The sequence below is a fragment of the Plecotus auritus genome, assembly GCF_963455305.1.
Source record: "Plecotus auritus genome assembly, chromosome: 1".
NCBI classification, from domain to species: domain Eukaryota; kingdom Metazoa; phylum Chordata; class Mammalia; order Chiroptera; family Vespertilionidae; genus Plecotus; species Plecotus auritus.
The window spans coordinates 139,741,305-139,767,451 of NC_137770.1; the positions used below are offsets into that span (position 1 = coordinate 139,741,305).

The 26,147-nt window shown below is 40.4% G+C and overlaps 1 protein-coding gene across 1 annotated transcript; it reads left to right on the forward strand.

Moving 5' to 3' along the window:
• Positions 1–201: 201 nt before the first annotated feature.
• On the forward strand, positions 202–24,678 carry LOC308240794 (uncharacterized protein). Its single transcript, XM_080654232.1, has 5 exons — positions 202–316; positions 1,212–1,386; positions 2,501–2,598; positions 21,525–21,589; positions 24,050–24,678. The coding sequence occupies exons 2-5, from the start codon at positions 1,372–1,374 to the stop codon at positions 24,172–24,174; spliced, it is 303 nt and encodes a 100-aa protein (XP_080510358.1). The 5' UTR covers positions 202–316; positions 1,212–1,371; the 3' UTR covers positions 24,175–24,678.
• Positions 24,679–26,147: the final 1,469 nt, after the last annotated feature.

Here is a 26,147-nt window from a genome sequence, read left to right on the forward strand (position 1 = left end):
CCCAGGTCATCCTCTCTCTATTCAAATAGGCTGCTCCTTCATTAATGTGGTGAGGAATAAGAACTAATAAATATTGTACTGTCTCCAGAAGAAAACAAAATATTTGCTTTGAAGGAATAGGGATAAAGGTTTATAATTACATGGATAATTCTATGCTTTCATCTAGTGCACTCTAAGTTCATAAGGAGTCCTCTCTCATAGGAGTGCTCTGCATGTGGCCTGTGAAAATGGCCACCGGAGAGTGGTGAAATTCCTAATACACAGACAATGCCGGTTGAACCTCTGTGACATCGACGACAGGACAGCTCTGGTTCAGGTATGCACTCACCAACTATGTCAACATGAGATGGTTTGATTTAATTACTTAGAATAAAAATGAGTTTACCTCATCTATATATATAAAAGGCTAATATGCTAAGTGTCCAACAGTCCTGGTAATGATGTCATGTAGCAATGCCCAGCTTCCTCTCCCTAGCGACTTGCTTTCTACCCAGGTGGAAACATTTTACACTTTAACCAAATGTAAGCATTTGGTGAAGTGTTTTCCCATGCCTCATCTCATTCGATCCTCACAGAATTCCTGGAGTAGGTAGATAGGATACTCAGTGGAATCCTTTTTTCTTTTCATAAGCTGGAAAATGGAGACTTAGAAAGCTTAGAAACTTGACCCGACTGAAAAGAAGCAAGAAATGGTGGACCTTGAAAATGACTTCAGGTTTTCTCACTGTGCAGAATATAGTCAAACACTGCTACAGTTAAATATTTTACCCTTGTTCTCCCTGTGTGATCTACAATAATAATCTACTTCATGTTCATATTTATTGCTGTGTTGATGACAATTACTTGAAAGAGAAGTTGGGTGCTTCACTGGGCTGGTAAAAGTTTAGCTAAATCAGAAAGCAGGTCTAACTAAGCAAGTTTATTCTATATCTATAAAAGGCTAAGTTGACTTGCGCATGCCCAATACATATAAAGCTCTCACTGGTGCCAATTGCACGCATGTATGTCCATCTGTCATTGTTGATAGTGAATTTGGTTGACACTTTTGTTATAGAGAAAGGGTGAATAGTGATATTAAAATATTTATTCTAATTAATTTCATTTCAATGTGCATGAATTTGTGCACCGGGCCACTAGTTTAACTATAAATAATTGGTGAAACTTGTGAAATGTTTACTTTGAATTCCTAGAACTTATAATCTATTTCTTAGCATAATACGGACAGGACATTTGATACCAGTAAGAGGAATGTGCAAGTATCCTGCTAGACCATGGTGCCCATCCAAATATAGTGGACATCTATGGCAAAACTTCTCTTCACTATGCTATCTTTGGTGAAAATACAACTATCGTGGAAAAGCTACTTTCCTGATGGGAAATATTGAGGTGAGAAATAAGGTATAGTTTAAGTAACTTTATTTACAGAATATTTGAAATACATGTTTTTACTTTAGTTACATGAATTTTTTTAAAAAAGTATGATTGTCTCCTGCACACCCCGTACTGAAGATCGAACCTACAAACTGGACATGATCCCTAACCTGGAATCAACAGTGACCTCCAGGTTCATGGGTCCACACTCAAACACTGAGCCACATCAGCCGGGCACAAGCATTTTCTTTCTCACATACATATACGGGGGCTGGGGAAATGTAGTGTCCATGGAAGGGGCAAAGCTCTGCCTCCCAGCTACCCTTCCACCCCAGAAGGAAGAACTTCCTGGTAGTGCCTGGGAGTGGGAGACAGGCTCAGAACCCACTAAGGACTGAAGGCCTGGGGGAGTGAAGTGATGCTCTGCTGGCAGGGGCTTGGGAAATGGTGCTGTTGGGGATGGGTGGGAGGAGGAGGCCTAGTACCCAGCAAGGGGAGCTGGGTGAGTGCAAGTGGGAAGAGGAAACCCCAATCCACAGGCAACAAAATAAGGACAGGAAACCAAGATAGGAACAAAGATTCTTGGAACCCGTACTGTAAATGTTGGAAGTGAGATTTGGAGAAGGATGTTACAGTTAATCTGTTGAAGAGGGAGTGGAGGGCATTTTAAAGGGAAGAACAGCCAGTGACTGCACAGGGGTGAAAAGAAAGGGGCTCCCCCCTTTTTTTAAATCCTCCCCAGAGGATATTTATTTTCCATTGATTTTAGAGAGAGTGGAGGGAACAGATGAGAGAGCGAAACATCTATGTGATAGAGATACATCCATTGAGTGTAACCTCCTCCCTTACCCACCCTGACCCTCTCCCTGCCCCTCCCCCGGGGAGCTGAGTATTAAACCTGCAACCCAGGTACTTGCTTTTGAATGGGAATAGAACCCGTGACCCTACCATGCAGAGGCTGATGTTCTAACTATTGAGTAACACTGGCAAGGGCAAAAGGGGACACATTTTTTTTTAAAACAAGTTTCTATATCACATGTTTAATTTCAGAGGATCTTTCATAAGTTTTAATATACAGTTTGGATATATGTAATTTTATAATTTATAAATTGTTTTTGTTGCTTTATAGGATGACCTCACACTACTTTCACTTGCTAAATGTGAAAGAAACCAGAAAATGGTGGAATTTTTACTAACCAGAGGTGCAAAAGTAGATGACAAGGAAAGGTACAATTGTTTGTTTTTTTGTTTTTTATTTTGAGAGTACATTTATTAAAGCTAGGGACAGTGAAGTAAGGAAGGGCTTCAGATAGTAGAAGTGGGTCTTAGTTGGAACCATTCTAAGCTGTCAGAGAGGATCAAATAATGCTGCAGGAAAAGACCAGACATTCCTTTCTCCTTTGTTACCAGATCTGTACCATAAAGTCACTCTGTATCCTGCAGAGCATCTTTGTTTAGGTAGTGGAAGGTCCCATGTCGCCTTTCCCAGAGAAGTAGGCACCAGCTAGCCTGAGATTTCATAATTGAGATTGGCCCCTCAAGGGATCTCTTTGCCATAATGATGAAATTTTCCTAAGTGACTTGAATTTACATCACGTTCCAAATTTTTTTTAAAATATGCCTCACATGGAAGGCAGTCAACAAAAAGCTCCGATTCAAAAGTAGGTTATTGGTCCTTAAAATTGCTAAGGCCCCATCCATGACTCATCAGAATCCAAATAGGAATCTATCTTTCAAGCCAATTGGGGGTGAACAGGGAGATTAAGGATCATTCTCATGAAGATCTGCTGGTTCACATTTTGTGTAGGTAGAGAAGGAGTAGTAGTAGTCCAGGCCAGGTCCTGAGTTCTAAGTTTTCTTTCTGCCGTTGGTATCATTCGGTACAAAAATAAGGGAGCATGGTGTTGTCTGACTTCATGAGGTAATACATTCGTACATAAATTTAGTTGGAAGTTGCATAATAGCTAAGATACCCTGCAAAACACAAAGAAAGAACAGGCAGTAACCAGATTTAATAAAATCTTCTGAAAATGGCAACATTTGAATATTAGAAACTATGCAAAACCCACATTGGGATTTATTTGGGATTTCAAAATAGTCTCAACAAATAAAGTTCTAGAACAGATTTTTCCTTAGCTTTACTGTTTATATGATAATTTTTTTCTGTATTATTTCTTTTAAGCCTCCTAACAACCTTCGAAAATAAGGCAGTAAGATTGTTATGTTGTATTGGAGGACCTTCAGCCAAAGAAAAGTGATTTGATTGAGAAGAAATATCTATTGGTAATAGAATTAGGATGTCTGAGTTTAAGATCTTTGTGTATATATCAAGCTAACCCTAATTATTTTTTTTAATAAATCTTTATTCAGATTATTACAATTGTTTCTCCTTCCCCCCCCCCCATAGCTCCCCTCCACCCAGTTCCCACCCCACCTTCTGCCTTTACCTCCCCCACACTATCCTCATCCATAGGTGTATGATTTTTGTCCAGTCTCTTCCTGAACCCCCCATACCCCTTTCCCCCTGAGAATTATCAGTCCACTCCCTTTCTATGCCCCTGATTCTATTATATTCACCAGATTATTCTGTTCCTCAGGTTTTTAATTCACTTGATTTTTAGGTTCACTTGTTGATAGATATGTATTTGTTGTTCATAATTTTTCTCTTTACTTTTTTCTTCTTCCTCTTTTTTAAGAATACATTTCAGCATTTCATATAATAGTGGTTTGGTGGTGATAAACTCCTTTAGCTTTTTCTTGTCTGTGAAGCTCTTTATCTGCCCTTCAATTCTGAATGATAGCTTTGCTGGGTAGAGTAATCTTGGTTGTAGGTTCTTGCTATTCATCACTTTGAAAATTTCTTGCCACTCCCGTCTGGCCTGCATAGTTTCTGTTGAGAAATCAGCTGACAATCATATGGATGCTCCCTTGTAGGTAATTAACTGTTTTTCTCTTGCTGCTTTTAATATTCTCTCTTTGTCTTTTGCTCTTGGCATTTTAATTATGATGTGTCTTGGTGTGGTCCTCTTTGGATTCCTTTTGTTTGGGGTTCTGTACGCTTCCTGGACTTATAAGTCTATTTCTTTCACCATGTGGGGAAGTTTTCAGTCATTATTTCTTCAAATAGGTTTTCAGTATCTTGCTCTCTCTCTTCTTCTGGCACCCCCATAATTCGGATGTTGGTACGCTTGAAGTTGTCCCAGAGTCTTCTTACACTATCTTCAACTTTTTGGATTTTTTTTTTTCTTTTTGCTTTTTCGGTTGAGTGTTTTTTGCTTCTTTGTATTTCAATTCTTTGACTTGATTCTTGTGTTCCTCTAGTCTGTTGTTGGGTCTCTGTATAATATTTTTTATTTCAGTCAGTGTATGTTTAATTTCTAGTTGGTCATTTTTCATATCTTCGAGGGTCTCGTTATATTTATTGGCCTTTTCTAGGATATTCTTGAAAAGCCTTATAACCGTGGTTTTGAATTCTATATCCAGTCATTTGTTTTCCTCCATTTCTTTTGTTTGTGATCTGTTTCTTTGTTGCCGCACTTTCACTGCTTCCCTGAGTTGGTAGGGTAGGTTTGTGTGCTAGGTTTCCTACATGGCCCAGTGGGTCAGCCTCCCCAGTTAACCTGAGGTGGATACTCTTGGTGCACCCCTCTGTGGACTGTGTGTACAGCCTTATTGTAGTTAAGTCTTGATTATTGTTGGTATCACTGGGAGGAATTGACCTCCAGGCCAGTTGGCTATGAGGATCAGCTGTGTCTATGCTGGGAGAAGTTCAGTGCTGGAGACAGCCTTATAGGATTAGACTTGCCAAATTGCAAAAGCCTCTGTGCTCAGCTTGGATGGGGTGGAGTCTCAGGGCGGAGCAGACAGTCTTGGCTTCCCGTCAGCCTTGCCCTTGCACGCACTTGCGCGCACGCCCCAAGACCTCTGCCTTCCCCGGCTCCCGAGTCTCTGCCTGAGAGTCCAGATTCCCCCCCGCAAGAGCGTGGGTCCCCAGGAGCTCGCCTGGAACTGGGGTTCAGTGCAGTCAGAACTGGGGTTCAGTGCAGTCAGGAGCTTCCGACTCCCTTCTGCTAGGGAAAGCCTGTGGCAACCTCCCCAGCCTTTGTGCACACTGGCATGCGCGCCTCCAGACCCCTGCCCACCGGGGCTCCCCTGGTTCTCCCCCGAGTCTCCGGGTGCCTTTCTCTCTACCTGACAGTCCAGATTCCCCCTGTATGAGCCTGGGTCCATGGGGTTTTGCCCGGAACTGGGGTTCAGTGCAGTCGGAACTGGGGTTCAGTGCCATTGGGGGCTTCCTTCCCCCTCCCTCCAGAGAAAGTCAGCCAGGCTCTCAGCTGCCCTTCCTCTCTGCACGCACAAAGACCCTTTGCCGTACCTCCAATTCTCTGTGAGCTTTTCTCTTTCCTTCTAGTTGTAGAATTTCCACTCAGCCAGCTTTCCTGTGGTTCTGAATGGTGTCTGTTCTGTCTTTTAGTTGTAGTTTTGAAATTGTTGTGCAAACCAGCAGTTTAGGTGCTTACCTATGCCGCCATCTTGGTTTCTCCAAGCTAACCCTAATTAATTCACTGAACTATATTGCCCTCAATTCATGATTATTTTATGCTAATTTAAAAAATTTCATGCTTCATAAGAAGTTTGTAGAACTTACAAAGGTAAAGTGTATAGTATAAATAAAGTTTTAATATTAACTCTGACATTTTCTGAAATATACAAATTTACTATATTTGAAAAATATGTTTATATTTGCATTAAGAGAGTAATATTATTTATCACCATTTATTATACAAAGAAACCAAGAGCTAACTTCTGATGATGAAGAAGAAAGGAGCTCTAAAAAATCTTCCAAAAGTAGCAATCTTGGTTAGATTTCTGATAGTGCCCCTACCATAGATGAAGTAAGAGTAAGGAAGTTTTGGTAATGAAAGAGCAGTGAAAAAATACCAACAATGTGTAAGTTGCATGTATAATTTTTCTTAATCTCTTTCTTGATAGAATAGTATTCAGTATGATTAAAAATGTTAATTATAGGTAATTTAATATCTGGTACAATATTGTTTGAAAAGAAGCTTATTTATTTAGTCCTATCCCCTAAAATCCCATATGATATCTTTATGTAAAAAAGAAAAAAGATGTTAATTTAAGATGTTATATTTTTCTACTATATTCACTTTATAACAAATTGGACTTGTTCTAAAAATTGATCTTTTGTTTATTTTTTACAGTGAATGGATTACATTTAGTAAATGAATACTTGGTATTACATAGTGATATGTCTCACTAAAAAATAACTAAAACTAGGAACTCAGCAATACTTTTCCGGTACAAACAAATGGCAAACCATAAGAATTACAGCAGTTAGCCTGTGTGCAACAGTCCCAGTGAGATTGTTTCTTAAAGATTTCTACCCAGCCCTAGCCAGCTTGGCTCAGTAGATAGAGCGTCAGCCTGCGGACTGAAGGGACCCAGGTTCGATTTTGGCCAAGGGCATATGCCTGGGTTGCGGCTCAATCCCCAGTGGGGGGTGGGCAGAGAAGCCAGTCAATGATTCTCATCATTGATGTTTCTCTCTCTTCTCTCTTCCTCTCTGAAATCAATAAAGAAATATATTTTTTTAAAAAGATTTCTACCCATATTATTGAAGGCAGAAAGGCAATGCCTATTGAGAAGCATAGTGGATTTAACATAGTATACCAACAAGGTCTCACTATTATCAACTTCATTCCTTAGAAGTCAAAACAGAATGGGATACGTTGACTTCATTAGTTGGATAATTGTCAGGACACTGTAATTTCTTTAGAACACGATGCTCTGTTGCCATTGGCCAGAAGGTAATCATAATAAATATTCAAAGAGCCCAACCTGGGACTCAGGAAACGATAATAAAAGTACAAAGGTGTTTCACAATAACAAAAATGTCAGTGTGCTAACCCAGATGTGGCACCTAGTTCGTTGTGCAATTGGAACTGCATGAGGACAACTTGGACTTAGTGGACCTTTATCAGAGCACTTGCGTAGCTTGGTTTTGTAAGTTATAGGAAATACAAGGAAGAAATAGTGTTTTGACCTTGACGGTGCTCATAATATGAGATAGCTGTCCCTGGTTTATTTCTGTGGTTTTGTAAACAGAATTTTCAAAGAAAATGTCAAAAATAAGTCAATCATTTGTCCACTTAATGGTCTGCTATTTAACTCTCAGGTGTCTTTTAGGTGCTAAGTGTTATTCTGATGTTGCAGAATGGAAACAGTTCAAAAAAACAGTCCTTGCTCTCTAAGAGCTTGTTAGTATCATTGCAATTTCTATTATTTACTAACTTTATTCAGTGCTTACCAGGTGCCAGAGCGCACTAGGAGCATATAATTGTCCTTGTTTATTCTTTTGTATTGGTGTATAGTGTGTGCCAGCCTCTTAAAGTCCATGATGAGGATTTAGAGTTTTAAAAATGTGGGTGAGGCCTTGGCCAGGTAGTTCAGTTGCTTAAAGCATTTTCCCTGATAAGCCAAGGTTGTGGTTTCAATGCCTGGTCAGGGCACATACCAGAATCACCCAATGAATGCGTAAGTAAGTGGAACCAATATTCATTCAATCTCCCTCTCTCTCCATTTCTCTAATCAATTTTTTAAAAAGTTTAAAAAATAAAAAAAATTAAAATGTGCCTGTATTTTAAAGTAAGGGTGCAGACTGTGAATCAGTTTGCCGGGTAAAGGGGCAGAAGGGTGATGTTTGTTTGGCAGGAGGTATATTTATATAGATTATGGGTTTGGCAGCAGGAACAGCAGAGCCAGGGCTAAGGTGTACACGTGAGCTTTGAGGGATTTATGAGCAGTACTCTTTTGATGGGGCCCAGTGTGGGTTGTGGGAATGGTTGGGAATGAGGTGAATACGTAGCTAAGGCAGGCTTATGAGAGTCTTTAGTACCACAGAAAGGACTAGATCTTTTTTCTTTTATAAATTTTTTGTTAAAGTTTAGTTGGCACACAATATATTCTGTTCAGGTGTATGATAGAATAATTTGACATTTGTGTTCCTTACAATGTTCACAATGATCAGCCTAGGAACCCTCTATCACTGTGCAAAGTTATTACAACATGGACATGTTCCCTGAACTGTGCACTAGATCCCTGTGACTTACATGTTTTATAACTGGAAGGTTGCACTTCTTATTCATATTCTTTTCTTTCATCAGTCTCCTCAACTCACTACCCTTTGGCAACATCAGTTTATGCTCTGTAGCTATGGGGTCTGTTTCTGGTGTTTTATTTATTTATTTTATATTTTATTGCAATGCAAATCAAATGTTAAAAGATTAATGGTAACAGCCATCCTCCCAGATTTTGGCATTAAATAAGATTGAGTCCCTCCAGTTCCTGAAGCTAGCTGGGATGGCAGAAATCAGAGCTGTCTAAATATTTTTTTATATTTTATTGATTTTTTTTTTACAGAGAGGAAGAGAAAGGGATAGAGAGTTAGAAACATCGATGAGAGGGAAACATCGATCAGCTGCCTCCTGCACACCCCCTACTAGGGATGTGCCCGCAACCAAGGTACATGACCTTGACTGGAATCGAACCTGGGACCCTTCAGTCTGCAGGCTGACGCTCTATCCACTGAACCAAACCGGTTAAGGCCTTACGCATTTTTTTAAATCGGGAGAAAACAGACAGACTTATTTGACTTCCCCTAATGATTTATAGGCTTGGGTTATATCACATGCACATTCCTAAACCAGTTAGTAGTCAATTAGTCAATGTCATAAACTTAGTATAATCATCTCTTTTTGGATCTGGGAGATACAACCCTTTATGTATTTCAGGACAGTAAATGTCCAAATAGAGTTGTGGTTCACCAGCAAGAATGAAGACTGAGGTAGGGAGTCAGCAATATTTACTGCAGGGATTCATTGGAGTTTTTAGCAAAAGAGTAACAAGATTACATTTGATTAGGGCCCTCTGGTTGTGATATGAAGCAGGGATAGCAAACTTTTTCTTGTAAAGATCCTGTGGTCTGCCTTATCTACTCAAGTCTGCCATTGTAGTGTGAGGGCAGTTCTAGAGAATCTGCAAGTGAACAGGCACAGCTGTGTTCCAGTGAGACTTTATTTACAAAACCAGATGGCAGCTTGTATTTGGCCTGTGGGCCCTCGTTTGGTGAAGGAAACCACTTAAGGAGACTGGGAGACTAACAAAGCTCTTGCCTCCTTGGAATAGCATCAGTCCATTATGAAGTTTCCACCCATCCATGCTGAAATGAGTCAGGAAGGTCAATTATTCCATTTAAAATGTTGGAGTAGAGGAGAAACCAAGATGGCGGCAGAGGTAAGCACCTAAACTGCTGCCCTGCACAACAATTTCGAAACTACAACTAAAAGACAGAACGGACACCATCCAGAACCACAGGAAAGCTGGCTGAGTGGAAGTTCTACAACTAGAAGTAAAGAGAAAAGCTCACAGAGAATTGGAGATATGGCAAAGGGTCTTTGTGTGTGCAGAGAGGAAGGACAGCTGAGAGCCTGGCTGACTTTCTCTGGCGGGAGGGGGAAGGAAGCCCCCAATGGCACTGAACCCCAGTTCCGACTGCACTGAACCCCAGTTCCGGGCGAAACCCCATGGACCCAGGCTCATACAGGGGGAGTCTGGACTGTCAGGTAGAGAGAAAGGCACCCGGAGACTCGGAGACCCGAGGGAGACCCGGGGGAGACCTGGGGGAGCCCCGGCGGGCAGAGGTCTGGAGGCGCGTGCGCCAGTGTGCACTAAGACTGCTGAGGTTGCCACAGGCTTTCCCTAGCAGAAGGGAGTCGGAAGTTCCTGAGCACACTGAACCCCAGTTCTGACTGCACTGAACCCCAGTTCCAGGCGAGCCCCTGGAGACCCACGCTCTTGCGGGGGGAATCTGGACTCTCGGGCAGAGACTCGGGAGCTGGGGAAGGCAGAGGTCTGGGGCGCGCGTGCGAGCGTGTGCAAGGGCAAGGCTGACGGGAAGCCAAGACTGTCTGCTCCGCCCTGAGACTCCACCCCATCTAAGCTGAGCACAGAGGCTTTTGCAATTTGGCAAGTCTAATCCTATAAGGCTGTCTCCAGCACCGAACTTCTCCCAGCGTAGACACAGCTGATCCTCACAGCCAACTGGCCTGGAGGTCAATTCCTCCCAGTGATACCAACAACAATAAAGACTTAACTGCAACAAGGCTGTACACACAGTCCACAAAGGGGTGCACCAAGAGTATCCACCTCAGGTTAACTGGGGAGGCTGACCCACTGGGCCATATAGGAAACCTAGCACACAAACCTACCCTACCAACTCAGGGAAGCAGTGAAAATGCGGCGACAAAGAAACAGATCACAAATGAAAAAAATGGAGGAAAACAAACGACTGGATATAGAATTCAAAACCACGGTTATAAGGCTTTTCAAGAATATCCTAGAAAAGGCTGATAAATATAACGAGACCCTCGAAGATATGAAAAAGGACTAACTAGAAATTAAACATACACTGACTGAAATAAAAAATATTATACAGAGACCCAAAACAGACTAGAGCAGCCTTGGGCAAACTATGGCCCACGGGCCAGATCCGGCTGTTCTATCCGGTTCTCTTGCTCTCCCCTCCGCTCCTTTACTTTGAATTTATATTAGTTCACACAAACACTCCATCCATGCTTTTGTTCTGGCCCTCCGGTCCAGTTTAAGAACCCACTGTGGCCCTCGAGTCAAAAAGTTTGCCCACCCCTGGACTAGAGGAACACAAGAATCAAGTCAAAGAATTGAAATACAAAGAAGCAAAAAACACTCAACTGAAAAAGCAAAAAGAAAAAAAAATCCAATAAGTTGAAGATAGTGTAAGAAGCCTCTGGGACAACTTCAAGCGTACCAACATCCGAATTATGGGGGTGTCAGAAGAAGAAAGAGAGCAAGATACTGAAAACCTATTGGAAGAAATAATGACTGAAAACTTCCCCCGCCTGGTGAAAGAAATAGACTTACAAGTCCAGGAAGTGCACAGAACCCCAAACAAAAGGATTCCAAAGAGGACCACACCAAGACACATCATAATTAAAATGCCAAGAGCAAAAGACAAAGAGAGGATATTAAAAGCAGCAAGAGAAAAACAGTTAATTACCTACAAGGGAGCATCCATATGATTGTCAGCTGATTTCTCAACAGAAACTATGCAGGCCAGACGGGAGTGGCAAGAAATTTTCAAAGTGATGAAAAGCAAGAACCTACAACCAAGATTACCCAGCAAAGCTATCATTAAGAATTGAAGGTCAAATAAAATAAAGAGCTTCACAGATAAGAAAAAGCTAAAGGAGTTCATCACCACCAAACCAGTATTATATGAAATGCTGAAAGGTATTCTTAAAGAAGAGGAAGAAAAAAAAAAAAAGGTAAAAATTATGAACAACAAATACATATCTATCAACAAGTGAACCTAAAAATCAAGTGAATTAAAAACCTGAGGAACAGAATAATCTGGTGAATATAATAGAATCAGGGGCATAGAAAGGGAGTGGACTGAGAATTCTCAGGGGGAAAGGGGTATGGAGTGGTTCAGGAAGAGACTGGATAAAAATCATACACCTATGGATGAGGACAGTAGGGGGGAGGTAAGGGCAGAAGGTGGGGTGGGAACCAGGTGGAGGGGAGCTATGGGGGGGGGGAAAAGGAGAAACAATTGTAATAATCTGAATAAAGATTTATTAAAAAATAAATAAATAAATAAATAAATTCTGAAAAAAAAGGTTGGAGTATTTCTAGGTCTATGTCTTTTTCATTTGTTTTGCTTTCAAAACCTTAATAATTTAAGAAGGAACAATAATAATTGGTGGAATTTCCCCCATGCGAGAGCCATCTGCTAAGAGCCCATGTTTGACTAGGGCAGTTGACAGGAGCAAAATAAAGCAGAGACAGTAGAGAGATCTTGTTCATATGATTTTGTGATGATTGCAGGGAAAGAGTTAGCGGAGAAAGAGAGATCAAAGGTGATTCATAGGCTTCCAGGCAGTGCACTGGCATTTAGACGGGACGTAAAGAATAGGACTCTGTCAGATGAGCAGGAAAGCGCAACTGTTCAAGAGGAAAGGCCAGCATTTTCCCATACATATTGCGGCTTTTGTTTTGTTTTAAAAAATATTTTTATTGATTTCAGAGAGGAAGGTAGAGGGAGAGAGATAGACACATCAATGATGAGAATCATCCATCAGCTGCCTACTGCACGCCCCCTACTGGGGATTCTGTGCACAACCCAGGCATGTGCCCTGACTGGGAATCCAACTGTGTCGTCCTGGTTCATAGGTCCATACTCAAACACCGAGCTGCACCGTCTGGGCCATACATATTGAGTTTGATAGAATATTCATGGATAACCCTACATTGTGTACAATTTCTTTGACTTTTTGACTTGTCCTGTCAAGAACTGCCTTTAATAGGTGAGCCATAATTTTAGTTTAATAAGAAAATTTAAAAAGCATTAGGGACAAATAAAAAGAACTTTATAATCAGTAGAATACTATTTTGGTATATGTGAGAATTTTTGTTTCTTTGCAGTTACTTCACTTGATTGATTGATTCATAACTCTTGTCAAAAGGAATTAAACCCTGTTTAGTTGGAGAGAATTGTCAGTGTGATGTTTTCATTTTCCTTATTGGAACGTTCATGCTATAGAACCTGTTGTCAATCATTAGGTTCTGTATGTTCTATCCTGAGTAAATAGGATTGTTGCTTGCTTCACATTATTTTCTGATATTATTGTTTCATTTATCCCTTTCATGCCTTTATTGCAATTGCTATAGGTCTACAGGAATCTCCAAAACCAGCAGGGAGTAAAACAAAATCAAAGACAGGTATTGTGTGAAATCAACTTCTGAATGTAATCATGTGTAACACAGCAAATAAAATAGTAACAATTCCACATAATGCAATTTTGTTAGAGGATCCCAAAACCACACCTAGGTTTGCTTATTCACTAGAAAAAAATTACAGGACTCAGCATATAGTTGTGCTCATACCTGAGATTTATTACAGTGAAAGACCAAAGTAAAATTATCAAAGAACAAAGGTTTGTGTGTGACAAAGGGTGGAGGACATTAGGCACAAGCTTCCAAGAGTCCTCTCCTTGTGGAGTTACCAGGATGTTCTTGGTTACTCCAGTGTCAAATTCTGACAACACACGTGAAATATGTCATCTCCCAGTCTTGTTAGACTCAGTGCCAAGGTTTTTATGGCATGCTAGTCACATGGGCACCTTCCATAGCATGTACCAAACTTCTAGATTCCCAGAAGGAAAGGAAGTGTTCAGCATGAACCCCATCGGTTGTACAAAGTGTTTAGGCACCAGGGCCACTCTTCTCAGTTAGGGAAAGGTGGAAACCTCCCCAGATTCAGGTTTTCAGAGTCCAACTGAAGGGTAGCCATTTAAGCAGCACTTTCTAAGGATAGCAGACTTAGGCCTGCTGTATGAAATTTCTCTGCACAGATGATACAGTCCTGACTGAATTTTTGGCATTGACTTAAAATTTAATTTTAAAGCAAGTAATATGATTATTTAACATGGTATAGGTTTTACTTGTGTCATCCATAATTGCTGGCAATGCTGGTTACTTTTGTGACTCTTGGTGAGTATTGAATAGGTTTTTTTACATAAATTACTAGTGCAATACTAGGCAATTATAAGCTTTCCTTTTTATCCAATTAATGCTTCAAGATAATTTTTAGATAAACTCAGCATAATGATTTCTAATTTAAAATTAGAAGAAAAATTGTCTTTTAATTATATGGATGATTTATGTTGTACTAAATCCGTTTATAAATACAGTGCAAGACATTCAATCATATTTATCAGTTATCTTCTTGCACTAGTATACATTTTTTTTTAAAATATATTTTATTGATATTTCACAGAGAGGAAGGGAGAGGGATAGAGAGCTAGAAACATCGATGAGAGAGAAACATCAGTCAGCTGCCTCCTGCACACCCCCCACTGGGGATGTGCCCGCAACCAAGCCAAGTGCCCCTGACCGGAATCGAACCTGGGACCCCCCAGTCCGCAGGCCGACGCTCTATTCACTGAGCCAAACCGGTTTCGGCGCACTAGTATACATTTATAAATATTTTCTTTATTTATGTCTTTTCATATCTTTCACTCAATTGCAGGGATAATACCCACATTCTGATACTGGGGTTTTTATCTTAATTTCCAAGGTGACTGTTTCTTGAAAATAGCATTAATATGTTGATATATATTAACTAGAGGCCCAATGCACAAAGATTCATGCAAGAATGGGTCTTCCTTCCCCTGGCTGCTAGCACTGCCTTTGCTCTGGCCCTGGAGCCACCTTTCCGCCTTCCCATGCTGCCCAGAGGCCCAGAGTGGCTGGGGCAGTGCGGAACGCCTGCGTCATCACCATGGGGACGACGCAAGTGTCCCACTCCACCCCCGGCCACTAGGTGCCTGTGTATGCAAATTAACCCGCCAACTTTGTTGGGTTAAGTTGCATACCCACTCCTGATTGGCTGGTGGGTGTCGCGAAGGTACGGTCAATTTGCATCTTGCTCTTTTATTAGTGTAGATAGCAGATTTAGGAAATACATTTTTAAAAAATCCTTTACTGTTTAAAGTGTTACATGAGTCTCCTTTCCCCCCCACATTGACCTCTCCTCCTCTCTCCCCCTCCCCCAAGCACAAACCCTCACACCCCTACTGTGTGTGTCCGTTGGTTATGCTCAATGCATGCATACAAGTCCTTTGGTTGACCTCTTACCTCCTAACCTCCCACCTTCCCTCATAGGTTGCAGAGTCTGTTCAGTGATTCTATGTCTCTGGTTCTATTTTTGTTCATCAGTTTATGTTGCTCATTATATTCCACAAATGAGTTAGACCATGTGATATTTATCTTTCTCTGACTGAATTATCTCCTTAGCATAATGCTCTCTAGTTCCTTCCGTTCTGTTGCCAATGGTAAGAATTCCTTCTTTTTTACAGCGGCATAGAATTCCGTTGTGTAAATGTAGCACCATTATCTAATCCACTCATCTGCTGATGGGTACTTAGGCTGTTTCCAAATATTAGCTATTGTAAATTGTGCTGCTATGAACATAGGGGTGCATATATCCTTTCTGATTGGTGCTTCTGTTTTCTTGGGATATATTCCTAGAAGTGGGATTATTGGGTCAAATGGAAGTTTCATTTTTAATTTTTTGAGGAAACGCCATACTGTTTTCCACAGTGGCTGCACCAGTCTGCATTCCCACGAGCAATGCACGAAGGTTCCTTTTCCTCCACATCTCGCCAGCACTTGTCTTCTGTTGATTTGTTGATGATAGCCATTCTGACAGGTGTGAGATGGTACCTCATTGTTGTTTTGATTTGCATCCTTCAGATGATTAGTGACTTTGAGCATCCTCTATAATATAAGACTAATATGCAAATCGACCAAACAGCAGAATGACCACTTGCTATGACGCGCACTGACCACCAGAGGGCAGATGCTCAATGCAGGATCTGCCCCCTGGTGGTTAGTGTGCTCCCACAGAGGGAGCACTGCTCAGCCAGAAGCTAGGCTCATAGCTGGTAAGCACAGTGGCAGTGGTGGGAGCCTCTCCCTCTTCTGCTGCTAAGTGAAATAAGCCAGTCAGTGAAAGAAAAATACTACATGATCTCACTCATTTATGGATAATAAAGAACATTATAACCTGATAAACAAAAAGATAGATACAGAGGCAGAAAAGCATTGAACAGAATGTCAAATTACAGCGGGGAAGGCTGACGAGGTTTAGGGAGGGAGGTAAGAGATCAACTGAAGGACTTGTATGCATGCATATAAGCATAACCAATGAACGCAAGACTCTGGGGGCGGGGGGGTGAGGTCATGTTTTGGAGTGTAGGGGAGGCCGGGGGAAGGTCAATGGGGAAAAGAAAGGAGGCATATGTACTACTATTTGTAATACTTTAAACAATAAAATAAAAAAAAATAAAAAAGAATGTCCCACTCATGGCTTAGGCCCCTGGGGAGCGGGCCTAGCTGGCAAATGGACATCCCCTGAGGGCTCCCGGACTGCAAGAGGGTGCAGGCCAGGCTGAGGGACCCCTCTGAGTGCACGAATCTCGTGCACCAGGCCTCTAGTGTTTTCATATATTTCTTGGCCTTCTGTATGTCCTCTTTCGAAAAGTGTCTATTTAGGTCCTTTGTCCATTTTTTTGATTGGATTGTTTACCTTCCTTTTGTTAAGTTGTATGAGTTCCTTGTAAATTTTGGAGGTTAAACCCTTATCAGAGATAACATTGGCAAATATGTTCTCCCATGCAGTGGGTTTTTTATTGTTTTGTTGATGGTTTCTTTTGCTGTGCATAAGCTTTTTATTTTGAGGTAGTCCCATTTGTTTATTTTCTCCTTAGTTTCCATTGCCCTCGGAGCTGTATCAGTAAAGATATTGCTACAACATATGTCTGCAATTTTGCTGCCTATGGAGTCTTGTAGGAATTTTATGGTTTCCTGTCTTATGTTTAAGTCCTTTATCCATTTTGAATTTATTTTTTGTGTATGGTGTAAGTTGGTGTTCTAGTTTCATTTTTTTGCAAGTATCTGTCAAATTTTTCCCACACCATTTATTGAAGAGACTGTCTTGACTCCATTTTATGCTCTTGCCTCCTTTGTCAAATATTAATTGAGCATAATGGCTTGGGTCGATCTCTGGGTTCTCTGTTCTGTTCCATTGGTCTATATGACTGTTCTTGTGCCAGTACCAGGCAGTTTTGAGAACAGTGGCTTTGTAATATAGCTTGATATCTGGCATTGTCATTCCTCCAACATTGTTCTCCTTCCTCCATGTTGCTGCAGCTAATCGGGGTCTTTTTTCATTCCAGATGAATTTTTGGAGAGTTTGTTCTAGGTCTTTGAAATATGCCATTGGTATATTAATGGGGATTGCATTGAATCTATAAATTGCTTTGGGTAGTATGGACATTTTAATGATGTTAGTTCTACCAATCCATAAACATGGTATATTCTTCCATTTATTTATGTCTTCCTCTATCTCTTTTTTCAGCGTTCTGTAATTTTCTGAGTACAGGTCTGTTACCTCTTTGGTTAAATTTATTCCTCGGTATCTTAATTTTTTTTGTTGTTGTTGCAATGGTAAATGGGATTATTTTTTTAGTTTCTCTTTCTGTGAGTTCATTATTGGTGTATAAAAAAGCCATAGATTTCTTGGCATTAATTTTGTATCCTGCTACATTGACAAATTTATTTATTAAATCTAGTAGTTTTTTTATGGAGTCTTTAGGGTTTTCGATGTACAATATCATGTCATCTGTGAATAATGACAATTTTACTTCTTCTTTTCCAATTTGGATGCCTTTTATTTCTTCTTCTTGTCTGATCACTATGGCTAGCACTTCCAGTACTATGTCGAACAGTAGTGTTGAAAGAGGGCATCCCTGTCATGTTCCCGTTCTTAGGGGAAATGATTTTAGTTTTTGCCCATTGAGTATGAAGTTGGCTGTAGGTTTGTCATATAAGGCTTTTATTATGTTGAGGTATGATCCCTCTGTTCCCACTTTCCTGAGAGTTTTTAATCAAGAAATGGTGTTGGATTTTGTCAAATGCTTTTTCCGTATCAATTGATATGATTATGTGATTTTTGTTTTTCAATTTGTTTATGTGATGTATCACGTTTATTGATTTGCAGATATTGTACCAGCCTTGCATCCATGGAGGAAATACATTTTTTAAATAAAAATTAATAAGCCTTTTTTTATTTTATAATTTTAAGCCTTATTTATTAGAGTAGTTTTTGGTGCACAGTAAAATTGAATGAAAAGTACAGAGATTCCCATAAACCACATAAACTCAAATACACACAGCCTTGCTCATTTTTTAAATTTATTTTTTATTGGTTTCAGAGAGGAAGGTATAGGGAGACAGAGATAGAAACATCAATGATGAGAGGTAATCATTGTTCCACTGTCTCCTGTACACCCCAAATTGGGGATCAAGCCTACAACCAGGGCATGTGCCCCCACCAGAAATCAATCCTTGACCTTCTGGTTCCTAACTGGATGCTCGACCACTGAGCCATGCAGACCTGGTGCCTTGCTCATTTTTTACCTTCAGTAACAGTGAAGTATATTTTTTACAATGGGTGGATGTGCATTGACTCATCATTATCAACCAAATTCTATAGTTTACATAAAGGTTCACCGTTGGTGTTGAACATCCTATGGGTTTTGACAAATGTATGATGGCATATACTTACCATTCAGTATCACATAGAATCCATTCACTACCTTAAAAATCCTCCATGTTCTGCTTATTAATCTTTCTCTTCCCCCTAAACTCTGGAAACCACTGATCTTTTTTACATCTCCTGAAATTTGTCTTTTCTTGAATGTTGTATAGTTTTTTTCCCAGAGTTCTTTTCTTGTTTTTTTCTTTTTTTTTTTTAATATATTTTTCTTCTTCTTTTTCTGGTGTTTTTTCATTGTGTTATTCCCCCTATCCTCCCCCACCCTCCCTTCTGCCAGCTACAGTGTTCTCCATTTTTCTGTAGACAGAATCAAAGGCACATAGAATTTCAGGAGTTTATGGAAACCCAGCAATTAATTAATCAAAATACCCTCTAGTACTTCAACCTGTGTTTAACATCCTGGTCGAGTGGTGGTTCTTCATTTATATCTTCCCCCACTTCAGACTAGTGACCTCAGCATAGTTTCTTATCTCTTAGAGGACTTTAAGTTAGCAATACGCAAGTGGACAAGAGGCGTCCTTTTTGTCCCTTCATTTTAGCCCTGGAGGTAACTTACAAAGTTGAACACTTCAACATGTAAAAGGTCATTTCTAGACAATAGGTTATTAACTTGGGGAGTACATCAAGTTATCTGTTTAAATAACAAATTTGAAGATGCTGAAGGCGAAGTGATCTGTTACATAGCCCTCATGCTTGCTGGAAATGATGAGTCTGCAAATACAATCAGTCTTCTTCTTCAGCAAGGTACTGATGTCTTTTCTCAAGATAACAGTGGGTGGGCTGCAGAAGAATATGCTTTCGTGAGTTGTTTTAATGTGGAAGTGTTTGCTTTAAAATGTGAGTTATCATTAAACTGACGTTTAAAAATAGTTTCATTTTCCTTTTTATGTACCAGGCGAGATTTCATGTTGGGTTCAGGCAGCTTGGGAATGGCAGTGGGTTAGTGTGTGTCTTCAGCCAGAAACCAAGCAAAGGCTCAACTAGTTAGAAGGAACAATGGGCCTTTGCTAGTTCTTTATCTCAGAGCTTTAAAGATCTTTATCCTTTTCATTCCAAGTAGAACCTCTATGCATGGGGTTACAAATAAAGTCTCATGTCTGAATTTTTAACTGGTTATTTGGGGGTCTTGAAGTGTTCACTTTATCAGAAAAATCTGTATTTTCTGGGGGCTATCTCCTACACCCCCCCCCCATTGAATTATTCAAGAACATAAAGGTTACCCTAATTCCTAGGGAGACAATCTTCTTTTACAGTCAGATGGAGAGCTATAAAAGGACATTCTAACCTTTCTGTTGTTTCCATTGATCCTATTGCTACAGAGTTGCCATTGAAACTGGTCCTATAGTCATGATTGATCTATGCTCCTTGGTTGGCCTTGCTGATTCAGATTCCCAAGTCTTCATGATGATTCTCTCTTGGACTTGAAAGTCACACTATTTTTAGTTTATATACTAGTACATAAGCTTGTATGTACAGCTGCTATTCCAATTACCAGCACCTTATTCTGGTAGCTGGGCCTCCTAGAGTTACCCACTCACAACCTCTTCCTCCCACTTCCATCACACCCTGGAAAGCCTATGTGGAGCTCCCTTCTTAGCCCAGACCTTTGTGGACTAGTTACCCTTTGAGCCTGTTGTTTGTATTTTTCTACTTGTAGGTGTTAGTTGGAACTATTCTAAGCTGTCAGAGAGGTTCAAATAATGCTGCAGGAAAAGACCAGACTTTCCTTTCTCCTTTGTCACCAGATCTGTACCTTAAGGTCACTTTATATCCTGTAGAGCATCTTGGTTTAGGTTGTGTTAGGTCCCATATTGCCTTTACCTGAATAGTAGGCACCAACTTGCCTAAGATTCCATAACTGAGGTTGGCCCCTTAAGTGATCTCTTTGCCATAAGAATGAAACTTTCCCAACTGAGTTGAATTTACCTCAGGTTTCAAAATATTTTAAATTTTTCCTCACATGGAAATCAGTCAACAGAAAGCTCTGATTCAAAAGTAGATCACTGGTCCTTAGAATTGCTAAGGCTCCACCATGACTGATCAGGATCCATGTGTGAAAAGTAGGATTTTACCTTCCAAGCCAATTAGAGGTGGATAGGGAGACTAAGCATCATTCTCATAAAGATCTTCTGGTTCAAAGTTTGAATAGATAGAGAAGGAATTGTAGTAGTCCAGGCCAGGTCCTAATTTATTTTACTTTTCTAAGGTGGGTATGATTCCCTACAAAAATAATGGAGCACGGTATTATCTGACTTCATGAGCTAATATATTTGTACATACATTTAGTTGCAAGTTATTTAAGAGGTGAGATACCCAGAATTAAAGAAAAAACAAAGAAAGAACAAGTAATAACCAAAAGTAATAACATTTTTTGAAAACTGCAACATTTGAATATTAGGAACTATGAAAAACCCACATTGGGAATCCAAAATAGTTTCAACAAATAATGTTCATGAATAGATTTTTCTTTTGCTTTGCTGTTTCTCTGAGCATTATTTCACTGTATTATTTCATTTACTTTTCCTAACAACCTTCTAAAATAAGGAAGTAAGATTCATATTTTGTAGCGAGGACCTTGAGCCAAAGAAAGTAACTTGTTTGAGAACAAATAGCTGTTGGCTATAGAACTAGGATGTCTGAGTTCAAGACACTTGCCATTATGTCAAGCTACTCTAATTAATTCACTGAACTATACTGCCCTCAAATCATGACTGTTTCACATTAGTTTTTTAAAAAATTACATGCTTCCTAAAAAGTTTGTAGAACTTACAAATTTGTAGTGTATTATATAATTAAAGTTTTAATATTAGCTCAGATATTATCTGAAATATTCTAAGAATTTACTGTATTTGGAAGGTATTTTTACATTCATATTAAAGCAGTAATATTATTTATCACCATTTATTGTACACAGAAAGCAACAACTAATCTCTGAATATGAAGAAGGAAGAACCCATACAATGGAAAGGAGGCTTTTTGGTAAGACTTCTGATAGTTGGTGCTCCTACCATAGATGAAGTAGGAGTAAGGAAATTTTGATAATGAAAGAGCAGTGAAAAAATACCAAATAATGTGTAAGTTGTATGTATAGTTTTCCTTAATATCTTTCTTAGTAGAGTAGTATTCAGTATGATTAAAATGTTAATTTTAGGTAATTTAAAATCTGATGCAATATTGTTTGAAAATAAGTTCATTTATTTAGTCCTGACCTCTAAAATTCCATATGACATCCTGATTGAAACAAGAAAAAAGCTGTTAAGTTAGTGTGGTGTATGTTTTTATTATACTCACATTATTACAAATTGGACTTGTTCTAAAAATGAATCATTTATTTAGTTTTTACAGGGAATGGATTACATTTATTAAATGAATACTTGTAATCACAAAGTATTTTGTCTTATTAAAAAGTAACTAAAATTGGGAACTCTACAGTACTCTCCTGATACCACAAAGTGTTGGCAAATGATAAGAGTTACAGCACTTAGCCAATGTGCAACAGTCCCAATGAGATTGCATTTTAAAGACATCTAATTATAGTACAGAAGTCAGAAAGGCAATACTTGTTGAGAAGCATAGGGTATCCTATCTAATAAAAGAGTAATATGCAAATTAACCATCACTCCGCTACACCCACAAGCCACTCCCACCAGCCAATCAGGAGCAAGTATGCAAATTAACCCAACCAAAATGGCTGCGGCCACGGAGAAAGCAGGAGGCTTGGGTTTCCCTGGCAATGGAGGAAGCCAAGCTTTCCGCACACCCAGGCCAGCGCAGGCCTCCACTCAAGGCTACAAAGTTTCAATTATAGCAGATAAATAAATTCCAACAAAAATGGCGGCAGCCACAGAGCTGGAGAGAGCAGGAGGCTTGGATTGCCCCTGGTGATGGAGGAAGCCAAGCTCCCGCAGCCCTGGCCTGCCTTGGCCTCCGCTACAAACTTTCAATTATAGAAGATAAATAAATCTCAACAAAAATGGCTGTAGCTACGAAGCAAGCAGGAGGCTTGGCTCCGCTCAAGGCTACAAGGTTTCAATTATAGAAGATAAATAAATCCCAGATACCAGCACCTCCGCTTGGGTTACTGGGGGGCATGGCTGGCCTGCAAACCACCACAGGCCCCTCGTCCAGGCCACCCCATGCCCCAAGGGAACCCCCACCCTGATCTGGGACACCCTTCAGGGCAAACCAGCTGGCCCCCACCCGTGTACCAGGCCTCTATCCTATCTAATAAAAGAGTAATATGCAAATTGACCATCACTCCAACACACAAGATGGCTGCCCCCATGTGGTCAAAGATGGCTGCCCCCATGTGGACACAAGATGGGCACCACAAGATGGCCAGCAGGGGAGGGCAGTTGGGAGGGAGCAGGCCTGCAAGGGAGGGCAGTTGGGGCCAATCAAGCCTGCAGGGGAGGGCAGTTAGGGGTGACCAGGCTGGCAGAGGAGGGAAGTCGGGGGCAACTGGGCCTGCAGGGAAGGGCAGTTGGGGAGGACCCAGGCCTGCATGGGAGAGCAGTTGGGGGGGACCAGGCCTGCAGGGGAGGGCAGTTAGGGGTGACCAGGCCTGCAGGGGAGGGCAGTTAGGGGCAAACAGGCTGGCAGGGGAGCAGTTAGGCATCAATCAAGCTGGCAGGGGAGTCGTTAGGGGGTGATCAGGCTGGCAGGCAGAAGCGGTTAGGGGCAATCAGGAAGGCAGGCAGGTGAGCAGTTGGGAGCCAGCAGTCCTGGATTGTGAGAGGGATGTCCGACTGCCCGTTTAGGCCCGATCCCTCGAAGGGTCCCAGATTGGAGAGGGTGCAGGCTGGGCTGAGGGACACCCTCCCCCCCCATGCATGAATTTCATGCACTGGGCCTTTAGTTTTACATATTATACCAACTGGGTCTCACTGTTATTAACTTCATTCCTCAGAAGCCAAAACAGAATGAGATATGTTGACTTCATTAGAACAAGATGTTACCTTCTGTTTGTTGGATAATTGTAAAGACACTGTAATTTCTTCAGAACAAGATGCTCTGTTGGCATTGGTCAAAAGATAATCATAATAAATATTCAAATAGCCCAACTCAGGACTCAACAAATTATAATAAAAGTATAAAAATGTTTCATAATAACAAAATGCCAAAAAATTAAAATTTAAAGTTATCAAGACTGCATTATAAAATTTACAAAAGCCTCCATTAATCAAAAAGGGGGTATAGTAGGGTAATATTATGTAAGGAAAAATATCCTATAAGTAAATTACATCTAGAAAATTTTTACTTTACAAAATTAATTTTTATTTGTAATGCTAACAGCAAGACACCCATGAAAAACACACATGGTGTCTAAATAAGACAAAGGAAAATCGTTTGGGCAAAAATAAGAAGGATCCCAAATCAATTATATAGAAAAGATTCCTTTATTAACTTTTGGTCAAGAATATGTTTGTATATTTTCAGAAAACAACTCTAAGACCATGTGGATTCCTGCAACAGAGAGGAATTGGCAGGTCTGCTCCAACCACGAAGACAAGAGGAGAAACAGTCCAGAGATGGGAGACGCTGACGACGCCTTGCCACGCTAGCAGTCAGAAGCTGTGCGACGCAGCAGCTTGTCTAGGACCAAACCAGAGAGGGTTGGACCTGCATTGCCACCATGTGCCCACCATCCAGATATCATAGCTGACATGTACACATAAGGAACTGTTTGACATTGAAACGGGGACTCAGAACTGTTGGACATTGAAATTGGGACTCAAACATTTTTTGTTATTATATGTTTATTTCTAGTCTGCAGAGGCAAGATTTTTTAAAGGAAAGAAAAGGGGAAAAAATAGATACAGAAGCAAAGAAGCATTGAACAGACTGTGAAACTACAGCGGGAAGGCAGAGGAGGTTTTGGGGGGGTGCTGTAAGAGATCAACTGAAGGACTTGTACACATGCATATAAGCATAACCAATGGATAAAAGACACTGGCGGGGGGGTGGCAGGTAAAGGCATGTACTGGGGGGAAGGGGAGGCTGGGGGGAGGTCAATGGGGGAAAAAAAAGAGACATATGTACTACTATTTGTAATACTTCAAACAATTAAAAAAATAAAAAAATAAATTAAAAAAAAATAACAAAATGCCAGTGTACTACCCAGATGTGGCACCTAGTTCATTGTGTAATCTGGCTTGTCTGAGGACACCTTGGATTTATCAGACCTTTATCAAAGGACTTGTGTATGTTGGTTTTGCAAGTTATAGGAAATATAAGGATGAAATAGCATTTTGACCTTATAGGTGCTCATAATATGAGAGAGCTGTCTCTGGTTTATTTCTGTGGTTTTTTAAACTGAATTTTAAAAGTAAATGTCAAAATTCAGTTATTCATCTGTCTGCTTAATGGTCTGCTATTTAACTCTCAGGTGTCTTTTAGCTCCTGAATGCTATTCTGCTGTTGCAGAATTTTATAATTTTAAAAACACAGTTTCTTCCCTCCAAGAGCCTATTAGTATCATTGTCATTTCTATAGTTTACTAACTTTATTCCATGCTTACTAGGTGCCAGAGCACACTAGAGCTTATAATTATCCTTGTTTATTCTTTTGTATTGGTGTGTAGGATGTGCCAGCCACTTTAAATCCATGATGAGAATTAGAGTTTTAAAAATGTGAGTGGGGCCTTGGACAGGTATTTCAGTTGCTTAACGTGTTGTGCCTGATATGCCAAGGACGTGGTTTTGATGTCTGGTCAGGGCACATTCCAGAATCACCCAATGAATGCATAAATAAGTGGAACCACAAACCAGTGTTTCTCTCTCTTTCTCTGTCTCTCTCTAATCAATTTTTAACAAGTTTTAAAATAATAAATGAACATAAATATGTGTGTGTTAGAGTAAGCATGCAGATCGAGAAAAAGTTTGCCAGCTAACGGTGCAGAAGTGTGATGTTCGGCAGGAGGAACAGGTATTGAGATTACACATTTGGCAGCAGGAACAGCAGTGCAAGGGCTGAGATGTACAAGTGAACTTTGTGGGGTTTATGAGAGGTACCATTTTGATGGTGCAAAATGTGTGCAATAGGAATGGTTGGGAATGAGGTGAGTGCCTAGCTAAGGCAGGCTTATGAAAGTCTTTAGTGCCACAGTCTCTAGAAAGGACTAGATTGTATCCTCTAGGCCTTGGGAAATTTATTGGTAGAATGCTTTTAGCCTCAGATAATAGGTGGCCTAATTAACAGAGGCTGAAACAATAGGAACCAGGATTGTTTTGGTGGTTCAGTGATGTCATCAGGATCCCAGTTGTCGACCTTCATTCAGCTGTGAGGTTGTCAGTGTTTAGGTCGGCTTTCCTGGTCAGTAATTAGTAATGGCTCCAAAGCATCCTGGGTTCAGGTCAAGGGCACGTTTTTGAGTTTCAGGTTCTTCCTTGGCCTGGCCCCTGGTCAGGGCTTGTGCAGGAGGCAACCAACCTATATGTTTCTCTCACATCAATATTTCTCTTTGTCTCTCCTTCTTTTCTCCACTCTCTCTAAAAATCAATAGAAAGATATTCTCAGGTGAGGTTTAAAAAATAAA